General features: G+C 47.4%; 1 protein-coding gene across 6 annotated transcripts in view; it reads left to right on the forward strand.

Moving 5' to 3' along the window:
- Positions 1 to 23,115, forward strand: part of Mmp9 (matrix metallopeptidase 9) — a 33,253-nt gene that overhangs the window by 1,470 nt on the left and 8,668 nt on the right. For 2 of the 6 annotated variants that reach the window (XM_074074873.1, XM_074074876.1), the window contains exons 2-3: positions 14,812 to 14,982; positions 15,343 to 15,838. The exons of 1 other annotated variant lie outside the window; for it this stretch is intronic. In XM_074074873.1, the coding sequence (XP_073930974.1) occupies positions 15,836 to 15,838 (3 nt within the window). In that variant the 5' untranslated portion in view covers positions 14,812 to 14,982; positions 15,343 to 15,835. Of the gene's footprint in view, positions 1 to 12,688; positions 14,983 to 15,342; positions 15,839 to 23,115 lie in introns of those variants that run through there. 3 more of the 6 variants (XM_074074875.1, XM_074074874.1, XM_074074877.1) reach the window with 3 other exon arrangements.

Genomic DNA, 23,115 nt, shown 5'->3' on the forward strand with positions numbered 1-23,115 from the left:
GGTCTCATGGACTGTTTGCCCAGGCTGGCTTCAAACCTTGATCCTCTTGATCTCTGCCTCCTGAGCAGCTAGGATTACAGGCATAAGCCATCAGCTCCCAGTTTGTTTGGCGCCTGCCTTGTTTGTTTTTTTGAGGCAGGATCTTGCTATGTAGCCCAAGCTTATCCTGCACTCAGTATGCAGCCAGGCTTCTGATTCTACTGCCTCAGCCTCCCCAATGATGGGACTATAGGCTCCTGAAAGGGTGCTTGGAGCTGTTGTTTACATATACCTGCATATAAGGGGTCCCCTGGCCCTTTCCTAGGTAAAGCCCCACCCCCCCTTTGGCAGCACTAGGGTTTGTACTCAGGGCCTCACATTTGCAAGGTAGATGCTTTTACCACTTGAGCCACTCCACCTGCCCTTTTTTTGTGTGTGTGATGGGCATGAACTGTTTGCGCCGGGCTAGCTTTGAACCTTGATGCTCCTGATCTCTGCTTCCTGAATACCTAGGATTACAGGTGTTAGCCACTGGCACCTGGCAAGTTCTCCTTTTTTAGGGTTCCCTTTGTTGGTGGAAAGAAGATTCCTTATCCCGGCTCCCTCCTACCCAGCAGGACCAGGCCCCCAGAGTAGCCCTGGAGAGCTGTATCTGTGCTGGCATGACAGGACACTAGGTTGGTTTTGCACTCCTCAGGCAATCTGGTCCATGTGGACCTGATTTCTCAGCCCTACAGAGGCTTCCCTGCCCCAAGCCTATAGGATGCATACTACTTCTGATCAAGTCACCCTCCCCCAAAAGGTCAAGTTATATAAGAGTAGCCTCACAGCACACATTCCCATCCCCAGCCCAACTGAGCTCCTACTCTACCCTTGGCCTTTGCCACCATATCCCAGGATTGCACAATGTTGTGGTGCTGAAGGTGGTAGCCTTATCAGGGAACAGAGGAGACCAGGGCCCAGAAAGGGAAAGAGGGTCAAGAACTCTTGGCTCCTTAGAGACACCGTATCATAATCCTCCTATTCAAAGACAGGCAAGCAAATCCTGATTTTCTGACTGCTGATCTGGGGTTCTTCCCTCTAGAGCCATAGGGAAGAATTCTGGAAGTAGTGAAGGAAGGGACTCTGAATCAGAAGGATCATTGAGAAAAATGCGGAGGAGAGGAAATGGAGATGTGCCAGAGACCGAATGTATGCTTCATTGTATCATGGTGTCTTAAGGAAGAGAAGTATGGTAGTCAGTTTTTCATTGCAGTGACGAAATACCTGAGGTAACAACTGAAGGGAGGAAGGATTTATTTTGGCTCACAGTTTCAGAGGTTTCAGTCCATGGTTGTCTGGCTTCACTGCTTTGAGGCCTGTGGCAAGGCAGAAGTATGGAGAGAAGGTATGGCAGAGAAGACTGCTCACCACTTGGCAGGCAAGGAGGTGGAGAGACAGAGACGGTCTAGGGACAAGATACTCTCTTCAAAGGCACTCTCCAGTGCCTCCCTTCTTCCAGCAAGGCCCCCCCTACTCCCATTCAGTTATGAACTGGTGAGGGATGAAGTTAGTGACTTCTCAGTCACTCTTCAGTGGTGCCACCAGCTACAGACCAAGCCTTCAACACGAGCCATTTTGGGGGACACTTCATAGTCAACCCATAACAAGGGGTTCTTGTCTTTCCTACAGAGAGGAGAAAGCTGAGGCTGAGAGAGGAAGTGATTTGTCCAATGTCACACAGCCAAGAGAGTGGAGCTAGGATGAGGTCCCATATCTTAATTTTAAAGCCATGTGGAATTTAGGTACCACGTGAAGTAATCCTGACACTTAAAATATCCTGTGCCAGTCACTGTTCTAAGTGTTTTATTCCTTTTTTTTTTTTTTTTGAGACAGTCTTGCTATGGAGCCCAGGCTGGTCTTGAACTGGGTATGTAGCTGAGGCAGGTCTTGCTCAAACACTTGGTCTTCCAGCCTCAGCCTCCTGAGTGCTGGGATTATATGTATCACGCCCACCTTTAAGCACTTTAACTACATTATTTAATCCTCCCAGTTACCCTATGAGGTAGTTGTCATTATCAGTTTTATGAAGAAACTGAAGCATAGAACAGTAAAGGAATACACCTGAGGAAGGAGTAGAGCTAGGGTTGGAAAACAAGCTGTCGTATTTCTCATGTGCTAATTGTAATACCTGTTCTTAGAGGATACGGTATCTTTTCCTCAGGTACTTTCTCATTTTATAGATGAGGAAACTGAAGCAGAGAGAGAGGAAGCGACTTGCTCAGCGTCACATGGCAGAGTTTCCTGATCTAATGGAAAAGGCTGTGAATTGAGGCCCAATCTGCAACAGATAGTAGTTGTAATAATGAGTGTCTATTAAGAACATACCACATACCAGGTGCTGCCCTCCGTGCTCTAAACCAACCACAGCAGCCACGGATACTCTTGGTACTCCTGAGTTGATGAGGAGACAGGCTCAAGAGTGACTTGGCCAAGGTCATGCACTGGTGGCCAGCATCTCTGAGATTGAAAGTTGGCTTCTTCCATTGCCCAGGAGAACTTGAGATGAGTGCTCTGCTGCTCATCTCCGTGTTCATGCCACCACCAGCTATGTATTTAGCTAACCTGATTTTAAAGACCTATTGATAGCTTAAAACTACACCACCACTTGGGATAATGAGCCCTTTAACTTGATCTCCTGTGGTGTAAATTAAGTCTTCCTTTTATTTGTCCTAAATCTTTCAGGATTGGGGGTGGGGGCAAGTGAGAAAGGCCCTAGGATCAGAACGTTGGATACAGAAAATAGACTGAGGTCCAAATAGTGTTTATCTGTTTGTATATGATGGTACTACTGACACAGGTGGCAGGTGACACATATGCAAACATCTCCTCTAATATTAAGGAGACTCAGGGCCTGAGCAGGGCCTGGACTTTTGTCTCCTTTACTCTCTGTCTTATGATACCCCTGATATTTACTACAGTTTTGCAGATACTAGATACTTATTTGTTGTGTGAATGAACAAATGATCCCTCATTGTATTATTTTTTGAGACAAGGCCTTTCTATGTATCCCAGACTGGACTCGAATTCATGATCCTCTTGCCTCCTGAGTACTGGGCTTATTGTCATGGCTACCTTGCCTGTCCATCCCTCATTTTATAGACAGAGAAAAAGAGACACTATAGGGGTCTGGCCAAGAAAACAAGACCAATGCCAGGTGGTTTAAAAGTCACTTGAGGGCAAAAATAGCAACCAGGGGAGGTAGAGGCAACCTGAGATTGGCAATTTCAAGAAGCCACAACCTTGCCTAGGTAGGAGGTATAGAATGAAAGAGGCCAGGAATGGTGGCTCAAGCCTGTTAATCCTAGTTACTTGTGAGGCAGAGATCAGGATTGAGGTTTGAGGCCAGCACTTACCTAGCAAGCGTGAGGCTCTGATTTCAACCCTCAGTATCACCAAAAAGAAAACAAAAGGGAGGGGGAGAGTATTACTAGACACTAGGACCTGGGCTCCCCAGATGGAAACTAGAACCATAGGACCTGTCTAGCAGGAGCAGCTGCAGAAGTACCATCCATCCCATCTGGATTTGACCTCAGGGCCTTGCATTTGCTGGGAAGCACTCTATCACTTGAGCCACGCCCCCCAGCTCTATTTATTTTTTAGGATACAGGATCTTGCCATGCAGCACAGGCTGGCCTTGAACTTGCGGTGTAGCCTAAGCTGGCTTTGGACCCAGGATCTCAAGATCCTCCTGCCTTGGCCTCCTGAGTACTGAAATTACAGGTGTATACTCATTCCTGTTTTATTTTTTTATTTTTATGGTACGAGGTTGAACTCAGGTCTCTGTGCTTGCGTGCTTGTTAGGCAGGCATTTTACACTTGCGCATCCTCCCCTCCCCCAGCCCTTTTTGCTTTAGTTACTTTTCTATTCTTTTTAAATTTTATTTATTTATTTATTTATTTTTTGATGGCACCAGGGTTTAAACTCAGAGGCTTGTGCTGGTGACATAGGGGCTGTTATTGCTTGAACCACTCCACCAGCCTGCTTTAGTTACTTTTCAAATAGGATCTCATATTTATGCCCAGGTCAGCCTGGAGTGAGATCCTCCTATTTACACTTTGTGAGTAGCTGGGATGGCAGGCATGTACCACCACACCCAGCTTTTTATGGGTTGACATGGGGTCTCTCAAACTTTTTGCTTGGGCTGGCCTTTAACGTCAATCCTCCCATCTCTGTCTCCAAAGTAGCTAGTAGCTAGGATTACAGGCATGAGCCACTGCACCTGGATCAGTACCCTGGGTTTCTCCCACCTCTTGCCTTGGAATCTCTTACCAGGGTTTCCCATTGGCCAAACCTAGCCAAAAACCAGGTGGTGAGGGAGCCCAGGAAATGTGTTTTTTCCCACAGGTCAGCCTCTACCCTACAGAATGGAACAGAAGGGCAAATGTGGACTTGAGATAAACAGGAAAATTAACTGGCCCAAAAAATCCCTTACCTAGGAAGGGGCTACATGATGTATGCTTTGTCAGGCAGTGCCCCTCCCCCAAGTCCTTGTGCTCTTTCTACTTTCTTTGTCTAGCAGAGGCATCACCACCTCCAGGAAGCTTCCTGAGATTCCTTCCTAGTAGCTCCATATGGTGAGCTCCGCTTATGTGTTCTCCGTGACTCTGACATGACACATGCCATAGCACCATGCTGCCAGTTTCCCCTAACCTCCTCAGCAGACTGAGCCTCCAGAAGCCAGACCTGGGTCTGACTTATTTTTCTGCTGGGCAGAAACTGGTTGTTGAATGAATCAGCTCTTGGTAGAATGACATGGAACAAAGACCTCTTAGAGGCAGGCCAAACGAAGGGTCCCAGCATCTACATTTACACACCGTCTGACCTTGGACAGGCTCCATTGCCTGCGGATCTTAGTATCTTCATCCATGAAATGTTAATAGTACCCCCAGAGGACACTAAGAAGAAAGTGTGTGAGTTCATCTAAGCTATAAGCTCGGGAACAACTTGCAGTCCACCCTGGCTCCATGTGGAGGTACTTGACTGTCGATGCCTCTTCCCTCACTCGTAAGGGAGAGATGATATCAGTGCTTCACACGGCATCTGAGAGGATGAAATGAAACAATGTGGGAAGCAGCGCAGAATCATTAGGTACTCTGCCTGGCCCAGGGCCTGAACACTGGACAGGGAAGCTCTCAGTGCTATGCTGCAAGCTATGGTAGCTGCATTATCACACATGCTCGCTGGCATCCATCATTGTTGGGCCACAGACCAATAACTGATGCATGAAAATGTTATTCTGCCTTTAAGCCCAGTGCTTTGTGACCATCCCCTCTGTCCCAGGCACCACAGAGGATGTGTGTCTACAACACCAGCTTTACCCTGGCACTGAGACATTTCTTACAGCTCAGGGACCACCTTGAAGGAAAGGTGGGGACTCCTGGGCTTGTGGGGGTACGCATAGTGGGAGACCAGGGTCTGCAGCACCTGCTGTGTGCCAGGCACTGAATACATTACACTGCATTCCACCCTCCCATCCTCACAGCTGCCTGTAGGCACAGAGCATCGCTGTTTTAGAGGCGATGTATGGGAGTTCTGGGAAGTTGGGAAACTCACCCAAGGTGGTGCAGAAATAAAGAAGCATGGCTAGATATGAACTCCAACCCCCTGTTCTTCCCACTGTCCCTGCTGCCCCCCAGAGGGCAGGGGAGTGGAAGTTGAGCCCAGAGCCAATGCTGGGGCCAGGCTCCAGCTGAGTGACAGCCTGAGCTCAGGACTTTGACAGCTGTGCTGAGGATGGCCTGGAAGCAAGTGGCACTAAACCCAGAGAAGATGAGGGAAGAAGAAAAGCCATGATCATAAAGACAAGCCAGGGCCAGGAGCTGCTGCAGAGCACTAAGAAGGTGCCAGGCCCCAAGGGAGGACCCCCAACAAAAACACCTTCCTTACTTGCTCCATGACCTTGAGGAAGTTACTCCACCATCTCAGTTCAGTGTCCTCACTTGTCACACAGAGTCACCAGTCCTGCTGGGTTGTCATGATGTTGCATGAGACAATGTAGGGAGACAGAACTGGGTCAAGTCTGGGCCAGACTCCAGTACTAATGAGCTGTACGACCTAAGGCAAGTCACTTCACCTCTCTGAGCCTTGGTCTCCCCATCTATAGTACAGGAATAGTACCTGTCTCACCAGACCGCTGTGAGGATGGGCTATTAAAGTCAGGCCCCTAAAGTGTGTTTTTCTGGGCTCTAATCATACTCCGTTACAAGTAGCTTGGTCTCTCCATGTCTTAGTTTCCCCTCCTGTAAAGTGGGGTGAACATAAGTGCACTCGCCTCGTGGACTTGTGATGTTAAATGATTTATAATCAACAGAGAATGTGGCCTAGCCTGTGGTGCACTGCACCTAAGCTCACTGTCTCTGAGGACTCATTAGCCCTGGATCTGGCACCTAATGGTAACTAGTTCTGGCTGCCTGCTGGGCACCTCTTTAAACACTTTCACTCTCAAAGCAGTCCTTCAAGTAGGTGATGCACTGTCCCCATTTTGATCCTCAGGAACTGAGTCAGGTCCAGTGTCTTGCCAGAGGTCACACAGTGATGAGCAGAGTCCAGCAGACTCCCAGTCACTCCTTCATCCCTAATGAAGGCTCCGTCAATGGGAGCTATTAGAGTATCTGTGTTAGGTGGGAACATTTTTAGAACCGGGAGAGGTGGCAGTTACTCCTATGTAAGTGGAGTAGGTGTTAAACGTGCCCCAAAGCAGACGGCTTCCGGCAGGGGGCGCCGGTGCTTCCTCCAGACCCGAGTCAGGCGGCAGGATCGGAGCCCCATGCAATGCAAAGCCACGCCCACCTGGGTCCACGGTGTGTGTCGCAGCAGAGAGTGACAGCAGCAGCCCGTGCCAAGCCAGGGGCTTATCTCCCCGTGTTCTCCCAAACGGGCTGCACAGGCCTTCCTAAGGAGGCAGGTGCACAGCCCCTACTAGCCTCTCCCCGTCATCACAACCTTGAATATGGGTCAGGAATCAGAAACTTTAAAACTTCAATGAAATACCGTAAAGGGGTGAAAATCAATAAACTAGAGGTAAAGATACTAACATAGCGCTAAAAGATGTAATGTTGGAAAAGATGTAATGTCGAATGGAACAAAAAGTTGTCAAATGAACAATTTTAACGTGGAGGGGGATAGGGCAAGGACAGAATGCAAAACGAGGGCCAGTTCCCTCCTTTGTGTGAACACTGCAGCCCAGCTTCAGCTCCGTTTATGCTACCCCACTTTGCATAAACAGTAGCCCTTTGGTCACTTCTCCACCTTCAGGAGAATGGACCCTGGGAATGCCCTGTATGGTGGCTGGAGTTCCGTGGTCCAGGTACCCTGAGTGTGGTCTCTAAGAGTTCCACAGACTCCAGCTGTGAACATTCCTTGCCTCCCCCTGGACTCCTTGTCCTATGGAGAGGGCACAGACAGCAGAGGGCCAGAGAAAGATTCCATTAAAGCTCTGCCCACTCTATAATGTAGAGTCCAGTACTATTCATATAAGGGGTAAAACATGCGAAACCAGTATGATGTTTATTGCTACACGTGGAGTGATACAGTGTTTTAAATGCATGGGAATAAAAACATGGATGTTGGAGAATATCAAATTCAGATAGGGAAGGGGAAGGGGAGTCAATAGAAAAATGCGCAGGGGTCTCACAAACTTTTCCCAGGTTGGCCTTAAACCTCGATCCTCCAGATATCAGTCTCCCAAGTAGCTAGGATTGCAGGCATGAGTCACTGGCATCCGACCAAATAGTCAATGAAATCTTAAAACCTGGGAACCAGTGCTCTAGATCAGCCACTCTAGGATGAGTCCATGGAAGGCAGGGATCTCCAGTCATCCCCATTTATAGTCCCAGCACAGTTAGAGAGAGAGGAGGTAAGCATTTAGTACACATTGCCCCAAAGCAGTTCCTACCTCAAGATTATAAAAGAAAAACATCTCGGCCAGGTCAGGGGGCTCATGCATGTAATTCTACCTACTTGGGAGGTGGAGATAAGCCTGGGCAAACTGTGCACCTGCCATCCTAGCTATGCAGGACATATAAATAGAAGGATCCTGGTCCAGCCCAGCCTGGGCAAAGAGTTAGACCCTATCCCCCCAAAAATACAGCAAAACAAAAACAAAAACAAAAAAAGAATGGGGTTAAGCTCAAATGGTAGAGCACCTGTTTAGCAAGTGCAAGGCAAGGCCCTGAGTTCAAACCCCAGTACTGCCAAAAAAAACCCCTCGTATTCTCTTGTCATCCTTTAGGAGTGTATTTTATTTCTTAGTTGTATTTCTCATCATCTGGAATTTGTTTTGGCGATTGCAATGAGGTAGAGACCACAGCTTTATTTTTTTTCAAGTGGCTGGCCAGTTGGACCAATACCATATTGAATAATCTCTCCTCTCCCCACAGATTCCAAGTGCCACCTTTAGCGGATACCAAATTCCCAAGTGTATCAGATTTATTTCTGGATTCCCTGTCCTGTCCTGGTGATCTCTCTGTCTGGGCTTCAGTGTTTTTTAGAGCTCCCCAGGTGACTCGAATGCAGCCAGTCTGCAGATGGTGCTTATCTATGATGAGATATTTTTGTAAATTCTTAGCAGTGAAGGGAAAAAGAAAGAGCACCATAAAGTTACATTTCATTTCCAGGGCCCATCTTTTATGATGAAATTATATACTTGCTATACTTTTTCTTTAAAAGTTTCAGCTAAATTAACATTACTAGTAGATGGTTATTCTAGTTTATTTTAGTATCTTTTCAAAGGAGTATAACACACATAGAGAAATGTGTACAGTTTAATGAATTTTCACTAATTGAACACCTGCATTAATTTCCTGGGGCTGCTATAACAAATCACTATAAACTTGGTGGCTTAAAACAACAAATTTATTCTCTCATCATTTAGAGCACAAATGTCCAAGATCATGGTGTCAGCAAGACAGTGCTACCCCTGAAGGCTCCAAGAAAGAACCTTCTGAAGTGCACATGCGGAGGCTCCAGGGCCTCCTCAACTGGAGGAGCTAGGCTGGTTTCTTCAACGCCATCTTCACATGGCCTTCTTTGCTTTGTCTCTGTGTGTATCTTAAACCTTCCCCCTGCCTTTTCTTTTTTTTAATAAATAAGGATAATTGGGCAGGATGCTGGTGGCTCACACTTGGGAAACTGAGATCGAGAGGATCAAGGTTCAAGACTAGCCTAGGCAAAGAGTTAACAAGACCCCATCTCCAAAATAACCAGAGCAAAATGGACTGGAGGTGTGACTCATGCATGAAGACCTAAGTTCAAACTCCAGGCCCACCAAAAAAAAAAAATTCAATCAGTCCTGGGATTTAGGATCCAGTCCTTAGTCTGACTTCTCTATCTAAAGGATCTGTAAAAGTCTTTTTTCCAAATAAGGTCACGTTTACAGGTCCCAGTTGGATGTCTTACTGAGCAATGCATACCTTGACTACTTTATATATATATATATTTATAATTATACATATAATATTTTTCCTCAACACAAGGGAGTTGGTTGCAGACATTGTCACAATCAGTCATTGAGCCTCCACCCATAAGCCTTTGAAGATCAAGGGCACTCTCCACATAGCCACAGGACAACTCCCCAATGTGCAAGCTATATCCACATTTCTCCAATCACTATCCCGTAATGAGGACTGTATATGTTTTAAACCCAGGGCCCATGGGTTTAATATCATATTGAGCTGTGGGTGTAGCTGAGTGCAGAGTATTTGCCTAGCATGAGTGAGGCCCTGGGTTCCATCTTCAGCACTTCAAAAACAAAAAATCCACATACTTTTAGTGTTTGTGTTCTTCCCTCCCCTCCCTTCCCCTTTCTTCCCTCCCCTCCTTCTTTCATTTTTACATCTTTAAAATTTCATGGCAACCAGGCATGGTGGTACACACCTATAATCCTTGAGAAGCTGAAGCAAGAAGATCTCAAGTTTGAGGTTGCCCAAGCTATACAGCGAGACTTTTGTCTCAAGGTAAATTTTTTTTTTTCTGCAAAATGAACAGTTGACAAACTTAAATCAGTTCCTGCATACTTTTGAAAATGCACTGGTCTTGGAAATCCCACACATGGGTGTTGCTGCTTGAAAAAAGCAGCACTGTCCAGATGCAGGTGTTCTGCCACCCGTGTCATTCAGTGGAGCATCACTAGCCATGTGCATTTTTTGAGCACTTGAAATGTGGCTAGGGAGACTAGGAAATTGATTTTTAATTTTACATACATTTCTTTTGGCAATACTGGGGTTTGAACTTAGGGCCTCTCACTTGCTAGGCAAGTGCTCTACTGTTTGAGTCACACCCCCCTGCCCAATTTTATTCATTTATTTATTTATTTTGTGGTATTGGGGCTTGAACTCAGGATCTACACTTTGAGTTACTCCACCAGCCCTTTTTTTTGTGACTTTTTTTTTTTCCAAGATCGGGTCTTGTTAACTATTTGCTAGCTTCAATCCTCCTGGTCTCTGCCTCTTGAGTAGCTAGGATTACAGGTGTGAGCCACCAGTACCTGGCTTAAATTACTTTTTTTTCTAGCAGTACTGGGGTTTGAACTCAGGCACTCTACCATTTGAGCCACTCTGCCAGCCCTTTTAACTCTTATTTTTAATCTAAACTGAAATAGTCACTCTAGTCTCATGACCACTGAGTCCCACTGCCTAGGTGTGGATCATTCAGAGCACAGAGCAGGGAGCTGGGACAGAGTTGGAGCTGATGAGGAGTGCTGAGTGCTACAGAAGGGAAGAAGTTAGGGAGAGTCCAAGTCTGGCATGGGCCTCCCCCCAGTCTGTAAGCCATCCACATCCCTCCTCAGTGCACCACAGTTCCGGGGTGGTGATGGACGAAACAGACCTGGTCTCTGCTATCTTGGTCAGAGAGGATTGGAAATGTCTGTGACTATGTTTGTCTTACACGCAGTGTGCCATCCTCTGAGGTCAGGGGCCCAGTGAGGTACCTGATGCTTAGAGGAGTCTAGTACATGTTTGCTGATTGAGAGAGATAGGGAGGGAGGGAGGGCGGAAAGGAAGGAAAGGAAGGAAGGAAGGAAGGAAGGAAAAAAGGGAAGGAAGGAAGGAAAAAAGATGAGGGCAGGATGGAGGGGTAGGAGAGACAGGGCTGGTTGTCAGAGGGTCTGATTAGGGAAAGAGTCCTGTTGGGTGTAGCCCTAACTCGCTCTGTATTCTTTTTTATTTTATTGTTTCTATATTTACTTACATGTGTATACATTATTTGGGCCACCCCTCCCTCCCCCTCCTCTGTGTCTGGGTGTTCTTGCTGGCACATTTCCTCCTCTAAACTTCACCTTTCCAGTGGTAAGATGGGTGGCTGGCTACACCAGGGTTCCAGGGCCTCTCTCAGGGACAGGGAGCCAACAGCTCTTCCAAATCTGGTTTATTCACAGTCTGAGGTTCCCTTCTAATCCAGCTGCTTCTAGAAGGGGTTCTGGGATGTTAGATGCTGGAGGGGCTCCCAGAGTCAGACTCAGGGTAGTTTGAGTGACCTGAGGGCTTTGTAAAGCAGAGAGACAATCCCGGCTATCCTTCCTGGCTGCAGGTCTGTTGTGAACACCTACCTGACTGAAGGTGTGCCTTTTGGAGGTGACATTCCCTCTAAGGAAGGAGTGGCAGTTCAGGAATGAGCCTAAATCGTGGGTAAGGCAGGAGGACGATGTACTTACCCCAGGGTGTGTGCACCCTGCCCTGCTCTGCTGTGGGTGACTCAGGCTAACAGGGCTCTGGTATTTGCCCTGTCTAAGCCTTGTCTGCCAGTGTCTGGAGTTTTGTCAGTGGCCTTCCATTTGCCCTTCAGGAAAATGCTATGGCTCTGACAGATGGGACCCAGATGAAGGTTGTTCAATTAACAAATCTCTGCTCTTTCTTTTGCACATGGCCAACTCCTATTCACACTTCAAAACCTGGCTCAGGTGTTGCTCCTGACCTCTGACCTCTCCTCTATGGAGTTAATCACCGCCTCTCCCAGTGTACTCTGAAGCCGGACTGCCTGGGTCCATTTACTAGCTGTGTGACCTTGGACAAGTTACTTCTCTGTGCCTCTATTTCCATATCTGGGGAGTAGGAAAAAATAACAGTACTTGTCTCACTGGCTAGTTGCGAGGATTAATTGAGTTATTACATATAAATTCTTAGGATGGTGCCTGGCATGTAGTATGAGCTTAAAAAAAAAAGGTGATTACAATTACTACTATATTTATACTTTATTACAATTACTCTATATTTAAACAATACCTGAGAATATGTGAATACAGTAGAGTTCCTTCCCTGATGATGTTCTCATCCCCATGGTGAGACAGACAAATAAACAGAAAATTTGCTCTGAATTATGAAAATGCCACAATAAGGGAAGTGGTGTGTTGAGGGGAGTCATGGGAGCCCACAAGAGGCCCCCTTCCCAGGTGGGGGTGCTCAGCAGGATTTTCCTGGAAGAAATGATGTCTCAGCTGAAATCTAAAGAGGAAATCTCTGTTTCAGCTGGACAGGGGACAGGAGAGGGTAGGCGTGGGAAGATGGAATTCCAGTGCTCAGCAGCCAAAGGCAAGGTATGCTCCCAGGCGAATGGAGGGTGGTATTCAACACAGTATCTTGTGGTCTGCGTCCTTTCCCAACTTGTGAGCTCAGTCAGGACAAAGCTCCCATCTCTTTTCATTCTGTCCACCAGCAGCTGGTTCCAGCCTGGCACCCAGCAGGGCTCCCTGAATGAGAAATGAGAGCCTTGTCTTTCCTGTCAGGGAGCCATCTCGGGCAATCTTTGCATTTACTTATGCCTGTGAGACTTCTTAGTAGCCAGGGGAAGTCAAGTCTATGAGTTCAGAATTGTTACCTGCTGTGCACTCTTGGCCCCTGGGGATCAGTGGTTCCTTCAGGGCAAAGTCAAGTTTCTGGCCCAGCCAGGTGAGTCCTCTTCCTTGGAGTCCCTCTCTGGACACCACTGGTGTCTGCCAGTGTTCTCTTCTGTTCGTTTTTCTATTGATTTTGTGTGTGTGTGTGTCTTGTGTATGCCCACCATATCTGTGAGCCACTCTCCCAGATCCCTGCAAACTTTCAACCTTACACATGGGCACCCATCACCCGGCGACTTTGTGCCATGCAGACTCTGATTCAGTAGCCTGGGGCTTGGCTTGGGATTCTGATTGTCTAACAGATGCCCAGGTGACGCTGATCCTGCTAGTGCATGAGCTTCACTCTGAGCAGCAATGCGCCAGACTCCCTTGTCTTTTTCCTGGCCTTACTGGCTACGACGATTGCAAAAGCAGGTGGGAGCCAGGTTCTGAAGGGCTTTGGATAGCAGACCAAGGAGTTCAGCCTTTTTTCTGGAAGCACTAGGGAACTATAGAAGCTCTCAGAGAATGGTCAGGGAGCTCTGACCAAGAAAATGAACCTGGGAATGTAGGTGCCTCTGGGTATTAGATGGGCTGAGCTGCTGTAGTAACAGGAGAAAGGAGTAAAAGTCGAGGCGGAGGCCATGAGACTAGGGGAAGGGGTGTCATGCCTAAAGTGTGTTCCCTCCAAGTTCATATATTAATGTCAATCCCCAGCACCTCAGAATGGGACTGCATTTGGAGACAGTCTTTAAAAAGGTAATTAAGTCAAAATGAGGTCACTAGGCTGGTCACTAATCCACTGTGACTGATGTCCTTAAGAAGAGGAAATTAAGACACATACAGATGTACCAAAGGAGGACCAGCTGAAGACCCAGGGAGAAGACAGCTATCTACAGACAAGAGGGAGGCTTCAAAAGAAACCAACCAAGGCTGACGGAGTGGCTCAAGTGGTAGAGTACCTGGCTAGCAAGCATGAAGCCCCGAGTTCAAATCCCAGTACTGCAAAAAGAAAGAAAGAAAGAAAGAAACCAACCAATCAGCACATTGATTCTGGACTCCTGGCCTGTAGAACTGTGAGGAAATAAATTTCTGTTTTCCCCTAGGCTGTGGTTCTGCCCTAGCAGACTCATAAATTCAGAAGGGATGGATTTAAGGGGATTGTCCATTCTGTTGATTATTGGATGAATGGAGGGAGAAGGGAACTGTGGGGGCTTTATACAGCTGGTATGGGAAGACCTTGGAGAAGAAGGTGCAGTGGACAGAAAGCAGGAGGGGGATCCAGAGGGAGGAGCAGGACTGGGGACAAGTGGATTTTGATTAGGTCATGAAAACTGGTTCCAGTAACTTAAGCAAAAGGAAAGTACTGAAAAGGCTTTCAGAGGCTCCCAGCAGCAACATGAAGGCTGGAGGCCAGGCAGATTGCTCAGCAGTGAGCATGGTTGGGAACATGGGTGGGGATAGCTTTTCAGGACTCGGAGCTGCCAGGCTCTCACCACCACCTGCTCCCCAAAGCAAGGCAGCAATCTCTTAGGAATCAAAACTGGGTAGGGGTGTCCTATGGCCCAGTGAAGCCATACATCTGCACCTTAGAGGCCCAAGGGAGATGTCCCATGGGAGGCTGCAGACCCTGGGGTGCCCTTTCCATGAAGAGTTGAGCTTTCCTCTCCTGTTGCCTGTGACTGCTATTGTTATGGGAAATTATGAGCTGAGATAGGAGTCTCTGAGGCAGATTAGCACATTGTGCTAGCAGAGACCCAGCGGACTTGTGTCCAAAGGCTGAGACCCAAGAACAAAGGGGTCTCACCTTATATACCCTTGCAAACAGGTTACAGAAGCAAAAAGCAAAGCTCAACCCACATATGACTACATGTGACTTCATTGGCTATTTAATTTCCCCAGTGCTATGTGACCTTCATGTTTCAATTCTTTAAGTTTTCTCTCTCTGCTTTGCCATCCCCTCCCCCTGTCTCATTGTCAGAACACAGCCTGTCTGTTTCTTTTCTGGCCTCCCCTTTCTTGCTACACTGTGGTCCACCGAATACAGTGAAAATGACAAGTTCTAGCTCCCCTGAGCCACTCTGCAAGAAGACTGGCTGGAGAGACCTCTTGAAGAGGGCCTGAGAGCACATGGAAAAGGAGGAGAGCCCAGGTGAGCCCCACCTTCTAGCTGGCTTTGCCAAGACCCCAGTGTCTTAAAAAAGGTACCTGGGATTTTCATTTTATTAAAGTATTATGAGGCCAACAGACCAAGAGGCAACTGCTATTGAAAACAGAGTTAATTCCTCATAGTTCTTAAGAGGGGAGGGCACTTAGGACCTGATTGGGGAGCACCAGGGGCCAATCAGGAGGTAGCGGGTGAGAGGGGCAGAGGCCTAAGCCTTGGTTGTGGTTTTGGTGGAAAATAACAGATGAGCCAAGGCAGATCATCTGAGCAAGCTTAGGATTGGCTAGATTGAAGACTTTTAATTTAATTATTATTGTTTTGGGTTTTTTTTTTTTTTTTTTGCAGGTGCTGGGGATGGAATCCAGCGCCTTGTACATGCAAGGCAATGCTAGCAAGTGGTCGACCACTGAGCTGCTCGCCCAGTGCAGGATTAGCTAGTTTGAATACCGTCGCTGAGATTTTGGTTATAGGAGTGGTCCTAGTTGTCCAGTGCCTAGGCCTGGATGATTTTGGGTGGAGGATAGAATAGTAGCATTCAGGAGGCTGGAGGGTGTGGGCTCAGGGTGGGTTGGCTGGCTTGTATACCCAAGGGTACTCACTGGCTAGCGGTTCACTCTCTCTAGGAAAGAAGGGGCAGTCCCTTTATGGGACCCAACATGTCAAGGCATCCCAAAATACAGAAATAAAAATGTGATTAATACATACAGGAATGTGAATAAAACCATGTTACACCTACCGGTCTACCCTCAGCTACCAGCTGACTCTCCAGCGAGGCCCTTAATCATGGAGCAGAGAGGAGCAGGCCTGCCATGTTCTATCCAAATTCCTGACTCTTAGGATGGTGAGATACAATCACAATAAATTCCTGTTGTTGCTTTTCTGTTTTTGTTTTTTTTTTTGAGATAGGATCTTCCTATGAACTCCTTGGCTCAAGTGATCTTCCTGCCTCAGCCTCCCAGCATGCTGGGACTACTGTGCCACCATCTGGAAGGATTAAGTTTGAGGCCATTTGTTACATAGCTAGTTCCTTCCCAGCCTCAGAGAGGTCTGGGGCAGATCTTTCATTACTGGATAACCACACAAAGACAACTCCCCTCTCTAAAGGCTTGTTAGCCCCTTATAAACATGGAGAAACTGAGGCTCTTTGTTGACCTACTGTCACCCAGTTCAAGTCCAGGTGCTAGCCCCTTCCTCTGTCCTAGCTGTCCCCTGGCTGGCTTCCACATGGAGCTCACCTGGAGCTGAAAGAGCCTGTGTGGTTTCCAAGCCAGGAACCTCACCCAGGCCCCTGAAAGGGGAAGCCCCAAGCTTCTCTACTGGGGTTCCCAATCTTTTCCTAGTGGAGAAATCCCACATCACCCCTCAGCAGGAGCAGGGCTGGAACCACTGCTTCCACACCCCAGGAGTCTTCTTGTGCCTCCATATCCACACATCATCTTTCCTTCATTCCAGCACCCAGCTTCAGGTCCCAGCACTGTGTGATGTTCAGGTTAGAGCACATTTCAGCAGACTTTGTGAATAGATTAGTTTTAGTTCCCCCAATGTTACAGGGGTGGGGGAGGGGTGCTGGAAGTCAATATGCAAATGTATGCAGATTGCATCTAAATGAGGGTGTCCCAGGATTAATGGGCAGAACAGGCAATCAGAGCAGGCCCAGCCGATTGCAGCCCAGGGTTTTGCAGCACTGCAGTGGGAAATGGCTCCCCCGGGAGGGTGTCTTGGGCTTTCTTTCAGAGCATGTCCTTTGAAGCAATGTCTCTGCAGCACAGGGGAAGGAAGAGCTACGGAAATTGGTTCTGGATACTTCCTGGGCAAATGTTCTCAATTGCTTCAGCTATGTTGGGGGTGGAGTAGGGGAGAGGGCATAGAATCTCTGAATCTTTCCTCGTTACCTCAGCCTCAGGAGGAAGGGGAGCTGTCACTGTTGTGATTTCTAAACCAGGGGATCTTGCTAACACCCACTTCCGGACTCCACTGATTACTGAATCAGAATTTTTTGAGAATTTCTCTTTTTAAAAAACCCCCAGCTTTGGCAAACACTGATCCAAACCAAGAGTTCTTAATCTAGAGTCTTTTACTGGGGAGCTGTATGGCTGTGTTCTCAGCCCTGACAGTATGCTAGAATCATTGGAACTTTTTTTAAAAGAAAAACATCCCAAATGCTCAGGTTGCTCCCCAGACTAATTAAGTCAGAATCTAAAAGGGATGGTGATGGTGGTAGTGAGACTAGTCAAAAGAAAATCCCAGGGCTGGTGGAGTGACACAAGTGGTAGAGTGCCTGCCTAGCAAGCATGAGGCTCTGAGATCAAACTCCAGGACTGCCAATAGAAAGAAAAGGAAAGGAAAGGAAAGAATAAAGAAAATCCCAGGTAGGGGGGCTGATGGTGTAACTCAGTGGTACAGTGCTTGTCTGGCATGTGTGCATGGCCCAGCACCACTAAGAAAAGAAAAGGAAATTCCAGGTAATTTCAGATTTCAGAAGCATTGCTAAGCAGATATTCCCACAACACACCTGCTATCGCTGTCTTCTCCTTAGGGCTATATTTAGCCCAGGCCTGTCTCCGGTGCAGCCTTCAGAGTCTCCTGTAGCCAGCATCAGCGTACAGCCAATATGCACCACTACAGAGGCATCAGTGAAAATACAGAAGCTGTCTCCCTGTTTGTAACAGGCGCTGCTTTGAATTTTCTAAGTGCCCAGGTGCTAGTACCACTCCCATCCCCAGACTCCTGGACCTATGAGAATCAGCTCTGAGTGGCCAAGGCTCCTAAGTGTCAAATATTTGAATGTCATCCCCAGCTATAGCATTGTGGTGAAGAGTATAAGCTTTGCCGGGCACCAATGGCTTATGCCTATATTCAGGAGGCAGAGATGAGGAGGATTGATGTCCAAAGCCACCCTGGGCAAATAGTTCTTGAGAACTTATCTCGAGAAAACCCTTCAGGAAAAATAGGCTGGTGGAGTGGTTTAAGGTGTAGGCCCTAAGTTCAAGCCCCAGTACCAAATTAAAAAAAAAAGTGTCAGCTTTATTGTCACAAAGGCCCAGATTGCCACCCGATTTTCATAGTAGCTGTGTGACTTTGGGTAAGCAACTTCATCTCTCTGAGTCTTGGTTTCTCTTCTGGAAATGGAGTCAACAAAGGGGGCACATCCCTCCATCTCTGGCTAGGGATGAGGTGACACTAAAAGCAGAGGTTTCCTGCAGCAGAATCCAGAATCCTCTGGCAGCCTTAGACAAAGATTGCTGGTCCCCACTCCGAACTGCTCATGTAGTGATTCTGGGACTGGGATTTGAACTCAGGGCCTCAGGCTTGCTAGGCAGATGTTCTTACCACTTGAGCCATTCTTGAGAATTAATGCCCAGGCTGGCTTTGAACCATGGTCCCTCTGATCTCTGCCTCCTGAGTAGCTAGGATTACAGGAGTGGGTCACCAGCGCCCAGCTAAGATTTTCATTTCTAACAAGTTCTGCAGTGCTTCTGGAGTTCAGGGACCGCCCTTGGAGAATCACTGAGCAGCAAGAAGAATAGGAAAGCGTGCCCACTCAGTCGGGGCTCAGAGTTGGGGCAAAATGCTTCTAGTCACCCTGTGTGCGTCCCTCCCTCCTGAGTCAGTCTCCAGGGTCAGCAAGGGCTGAGCCCCACTGAATGTTTAACCTCGCATTTTCCAGGATTAAGGCCTCACTCACCTCCTTTCTGCTGCAACCGAGGTCAGACTTAGATCTTCAGGGGCTGGGATCAGTGAAAACACGGTGCCCTTCCCAGAAGGTCATTCAAAGTAAAACAATACCACTAGACCCTGACCTGACCATATAAGGAAGTCCCACTGAAGGCTGGTTTTTCCAACGCTGGCCACTTGGCGAACTTCCCCTGCTCCCAAATATCAAAAGCAACCTTTTTAAATGTGTATTTTGGGGGCCAGAGACGTGGCTCAGTGGTAGAGCACCTGCCTAGCATTCACAAGGCTCTGGGTTCCACCCCAGCACTGGGGGGAATAAAAAAGGTTACAATAAAAGCTTTTAAAAAAAAAAAATAAATAAATAAATAAATGTGTATTTTGGGCCTGCACCTGCTTGGCTGGGACCACAAGCATATTCCTACCATCAAAAACTTCTCTTCGTGTACCATCCCTTCCTGGAGATAAAACCCTCTGGCCTTAAAGGAAACGCCACTGTTCCTGTGCCCCTTCCCTACCTACTGTTCATTTTCCTTTTTATCTCTCCCATCCTGTTTTCCTTTTTTCTACAGAGCCCAGCCAAATGCCGTATGGTGGTTCTTCTTAACTCCAGAACTCCAGTCTGCTTTGGAGCAACCACCCTCCCTACCCCAGACAGCTTCCCCCACTGACTTCCTTCTTGCTGAGACAGTGACCTGATCTTAGCACGAGATTTGGAGTCAGAAGTCCTAGACAGGACCTTTGTGACTCGCCAGCTGTGTGACTGTGAGCAACTTAAAGCACTTCTCTGGGCCAGGTGTGGTGGTATATGTTTGTAATCCCAGGAATCCTGAAGCAGATCAGCCTGGACTACATCATGAGACACTGCCTCAAAAAACAAAAATAAAACAAAGAAGGACTTGTCTGGGGTTTCAAGTCCGTTACCTTGAAAATGGTAACAATCTCTGCTCAGGTATTCTGAGAGCTCAGGTTCAAATAGGGCCTTACAAGAACCCACCATATGGGCCAAATCAGATGCAATAAGGCACGAGAAACAGTGTCAAACTCCTTCCCATGCATTGATTTAAAATTCCTGCACAGTGAGGTAGCCGGGACACACAGAATCTGTGGTAGAAAGGTCAGGATGCTAGAGTCACCTCTGAGTTGAGCCCTAGGTGTATCCCTTGCTAGATGTGTGAATTTAGGCATTTCCCTGAGCCTCAGTTTCCTCACCTGTAAAATGGGGTCATGAATGCTAATTTGTAACGTTGACGTGAGAATATTAGGGTAACAGAACCATCATGCTAACTTGCTTTCTTTTTGCACGTCTACTATGTGTCAGGCACTGTGCTAAAATCCTGCAATGTGTAATTTCACTTAGCCGACAACCCTTTGAAGTTGGGTGTGGTGGTACACAGCTGTAGTCCAAGCTACCTGGGATTTCGAGGCAGGATAGAGAGTTTGAGGGCAGCCTGAGCAAAGTTAGTGAGACCCTATCTCATAAACAAAGTGGCTGGGGATGTGGCTCAAAAGATAGATCACTTGCAAGAAGCCCCAGGTTCAATCCCCAGTACTGCAGAAAACCTACAAGCCTTTGAAATGAAGACTATCCTGTATATTATCATGTTAAGTGAACTAAGTCAGACTGAGAAAGACTAATACAGGTAGGGACTGTTTGGGGCTGAGAACCAACAGGAGGGGAGAGGGTGAAAGGAGAGGGGAGTGAATTGATCAGAGTACTTCAAATGCATGCATAAATACAAAGTAATGAACCCCATTAAAAACTTTTTAAAAAGATGGGCATGGTAGTTCACTTCTAAAATCCAAATGACTTGGGAGGATCAAGGTTCAAGGCCTAAGCAAAAAGTTAGTGAGACTTCATCTCAATCAACAAGCTGGGCATAGTGGGGCACACCTGTAATCCCAGCTATGAGGAAGATAATAGGTAGGAGGATCATGGTGTAAGGCCAGCCTTGAGATCCTATCTGAAAAATAACTAAAGCAAAAAGGGCTGGGGGTGTGGCTCAAGTGGTAGAGCGCTTGCTCAGCAAGTGGGAGCCCCTGAGTTCAAACTCCAGTGCTGACAATAAAAGGTGAAAAAGGGGGTGGGGAGGATAAGAAAGAGTAATAGAGGAAGTGAGTTGATCAAAGTACATTATATGTATGTATGGAAATATCACAATGAAACTCCTAATATACTTATTGTATTTAAAAAGGAGAGAGAGAAAAAGGAAGGAAGGAAGGAAGGAAGAGGCAGAGCACTTTTGAATGGTCTTGGGTTCTATCCCCAGCATGGCAAAAAATCTACTATTTTTTTTTTTTTTTTTTGTGCTAGGGATCGAACCCAGGGTTTTGTGAATGCTAGGCGCACTCTACCACTGAGCTGTCTCTCCAGCCTTTCCCTCATTGTACAGATGAGGAAACGGAGGGCCAGAGAGAAAAGTGACTTGCCAGTAAGTGGTAGAAGCTGGAATTTGAACCCAAGACATCTGATTCCAGAGTCTGTACTGACTTGTCAATTGAAAGTGCTCAACACAGCTAAGTGGGAGTCATGGCTTGGTATCAGTAGGGCCTCTAAGAGTCAGTGTGGGAACTGCTGTCACCCCGGGCTAAGGATGGTGCGTGTGTTTGTGGTGGGAAGTGCGTACTTAGTGATGCTCTTCCCTGGGGCCATGTCTTGTATACACATCTTTTGCTTCATCCCAGATGTGGGCAATGTCTCCCCCACATCCTGCCTTCTCTGGCAGGTTTGGAGAAAAGGCTTGGAGTTCCCCCTTTCTAAGAGGGAGTGATTTCTCATTTCCTGAGGCGGACCCTGGTGCGGGGACCTGGAGATATTAATGGCAGCATGCAGGGGTGCATCACCCAGCTGGTGACTCGGGGCTCCAGGGTCAGCCCCCTCCCCATCCTGCTGGAGCCTCCACCTGAGTGAGGGGTTTAGAGTCCACACTATGTCTCTGGTTAAGAGGTCAGGGTTGTGGAGGACCCACCATGGATAGGTATGTCCTGCTCTGACATCCCCTCCTGGTTCTTTGACTGAACTTTGTTGTGGTATTGGGAGGAGGGGCTGGGGAAGTGGGGAAGGGGATGTGGTAACCAGAACCACTTCCTGCCCCTGCCCTGTTGAAAGTCAAGCTCCCCCAAGTTCCTCAGATGAGGGTTGGGAAGTGGAGGAGTTGAGGAGGAAGTTGGAGTTGGGGAGAGGAAGGTTCTTGCTTGGATTGACTCCAGGAATCAAGCCCTAGGGTTCTTGGTGGGTGGTCTCCCTGCTCCCCAGCTCCTAAGAACAGCAGCTGTCTAGAAGGCAATCAAATTCAGATAGCAGCCCACACTTAGGCTCTTTTGATCTGTTAACCCTTGGCCCTAATGACAGGCCAGCGAGGGAACCACTGTTACTACCCCCATTTTACAGATAGGGAAAATGAGGCACCGATGGTTAAGGTCAGTTGCTCAGGCCACAAAGTAAATGAGTGGCAGAACTGAAATTTGAACTTAAACTACCTCGTTCTAGGATGGGAGCTCTTAGCCACTGTTCCTTATTGACAGTGTCCCAAGTGTCCCTCTGTGACCACTTTGGACCTCAGTTTCCTCATCTGCACAGGGGAGGTAGTTAGAGAAGCTAAGTATACCTCCCTTGGGTGGCATTTGTCTCTCTGATAACTACTGATTCAATTTCTCCCCTACTGCATCCTTAGGTCCATGAGTAAGAGGACAGAGGCTATATTGGTTACACTGTGGCCCCACTTCTTAGCACAATGTTTGGCCCACAAAACTCAACAAGTATTCTGGAGGGTCATCACTAGTGGTTCGAAAACTGAGGAAAGCTTCGGACCCTTTGCTGAAAAGGGTGGTTCTATTCCCCTCCCCCCAACCATTCACCCAGAGGACATTTGGCAATGTTTGGCAACATTTTGGGTTGTCACAACTGGCAGGGGGAGGTGCTCCTGGCAGCTACTGAGAAGAGGGGCTGGGGATTTTGCCCAGGACAGTGTCTTAAAACAAGGAATGATTCAACTCCATATATGAAAAGTGCTAAGTTTGAGAAATATAACATCTGTATATCTGTACATAGACGTGACATATTCTGTAAACTTGATGGCAAGTTGGGGGTACTTCTTGGATTCTTTAAAGCCCCTGTCTGCCACCCAGACTGAAGATCCCCGGATTAGAGGAGCTTTTGCTTTGTTTCCCTTTGAGTCCATACTTCCAAGTCTGGAATATAGTTCCTCTGGGTCCCCTGTCTTAGCATCTGATCCCCCAAAGGCCTGAGCCTTCTCTTAGGTAGATAAGGATCAGAGGAGAAGGGTCCAGGCTTTAAGTACCCACTACCATAGCCCACTCCCTACCCCCCATCTACACTCTGGTTCTCTCAGTTCCTTGGAAATGATAACAAAATTGAACAGCCTCAAGGCTGGAATCCTGGTTTTGTGTAAACTCACTGTGTGATCACAGGCGTATCTCTTAACT

This window comes from Castor canadensis, chromosome 5, assembly GCF_047511655.1.
Source record: "Castor canadensis chromosome 5, mCasCan1.hap1v2, whole genome shotgun sequence".
Lineage (NCBI taxonomy): Eukaryota > Metazoa > Chordata > Mammalia > Rodentia > Castoridae > Castor > Castor canadensis.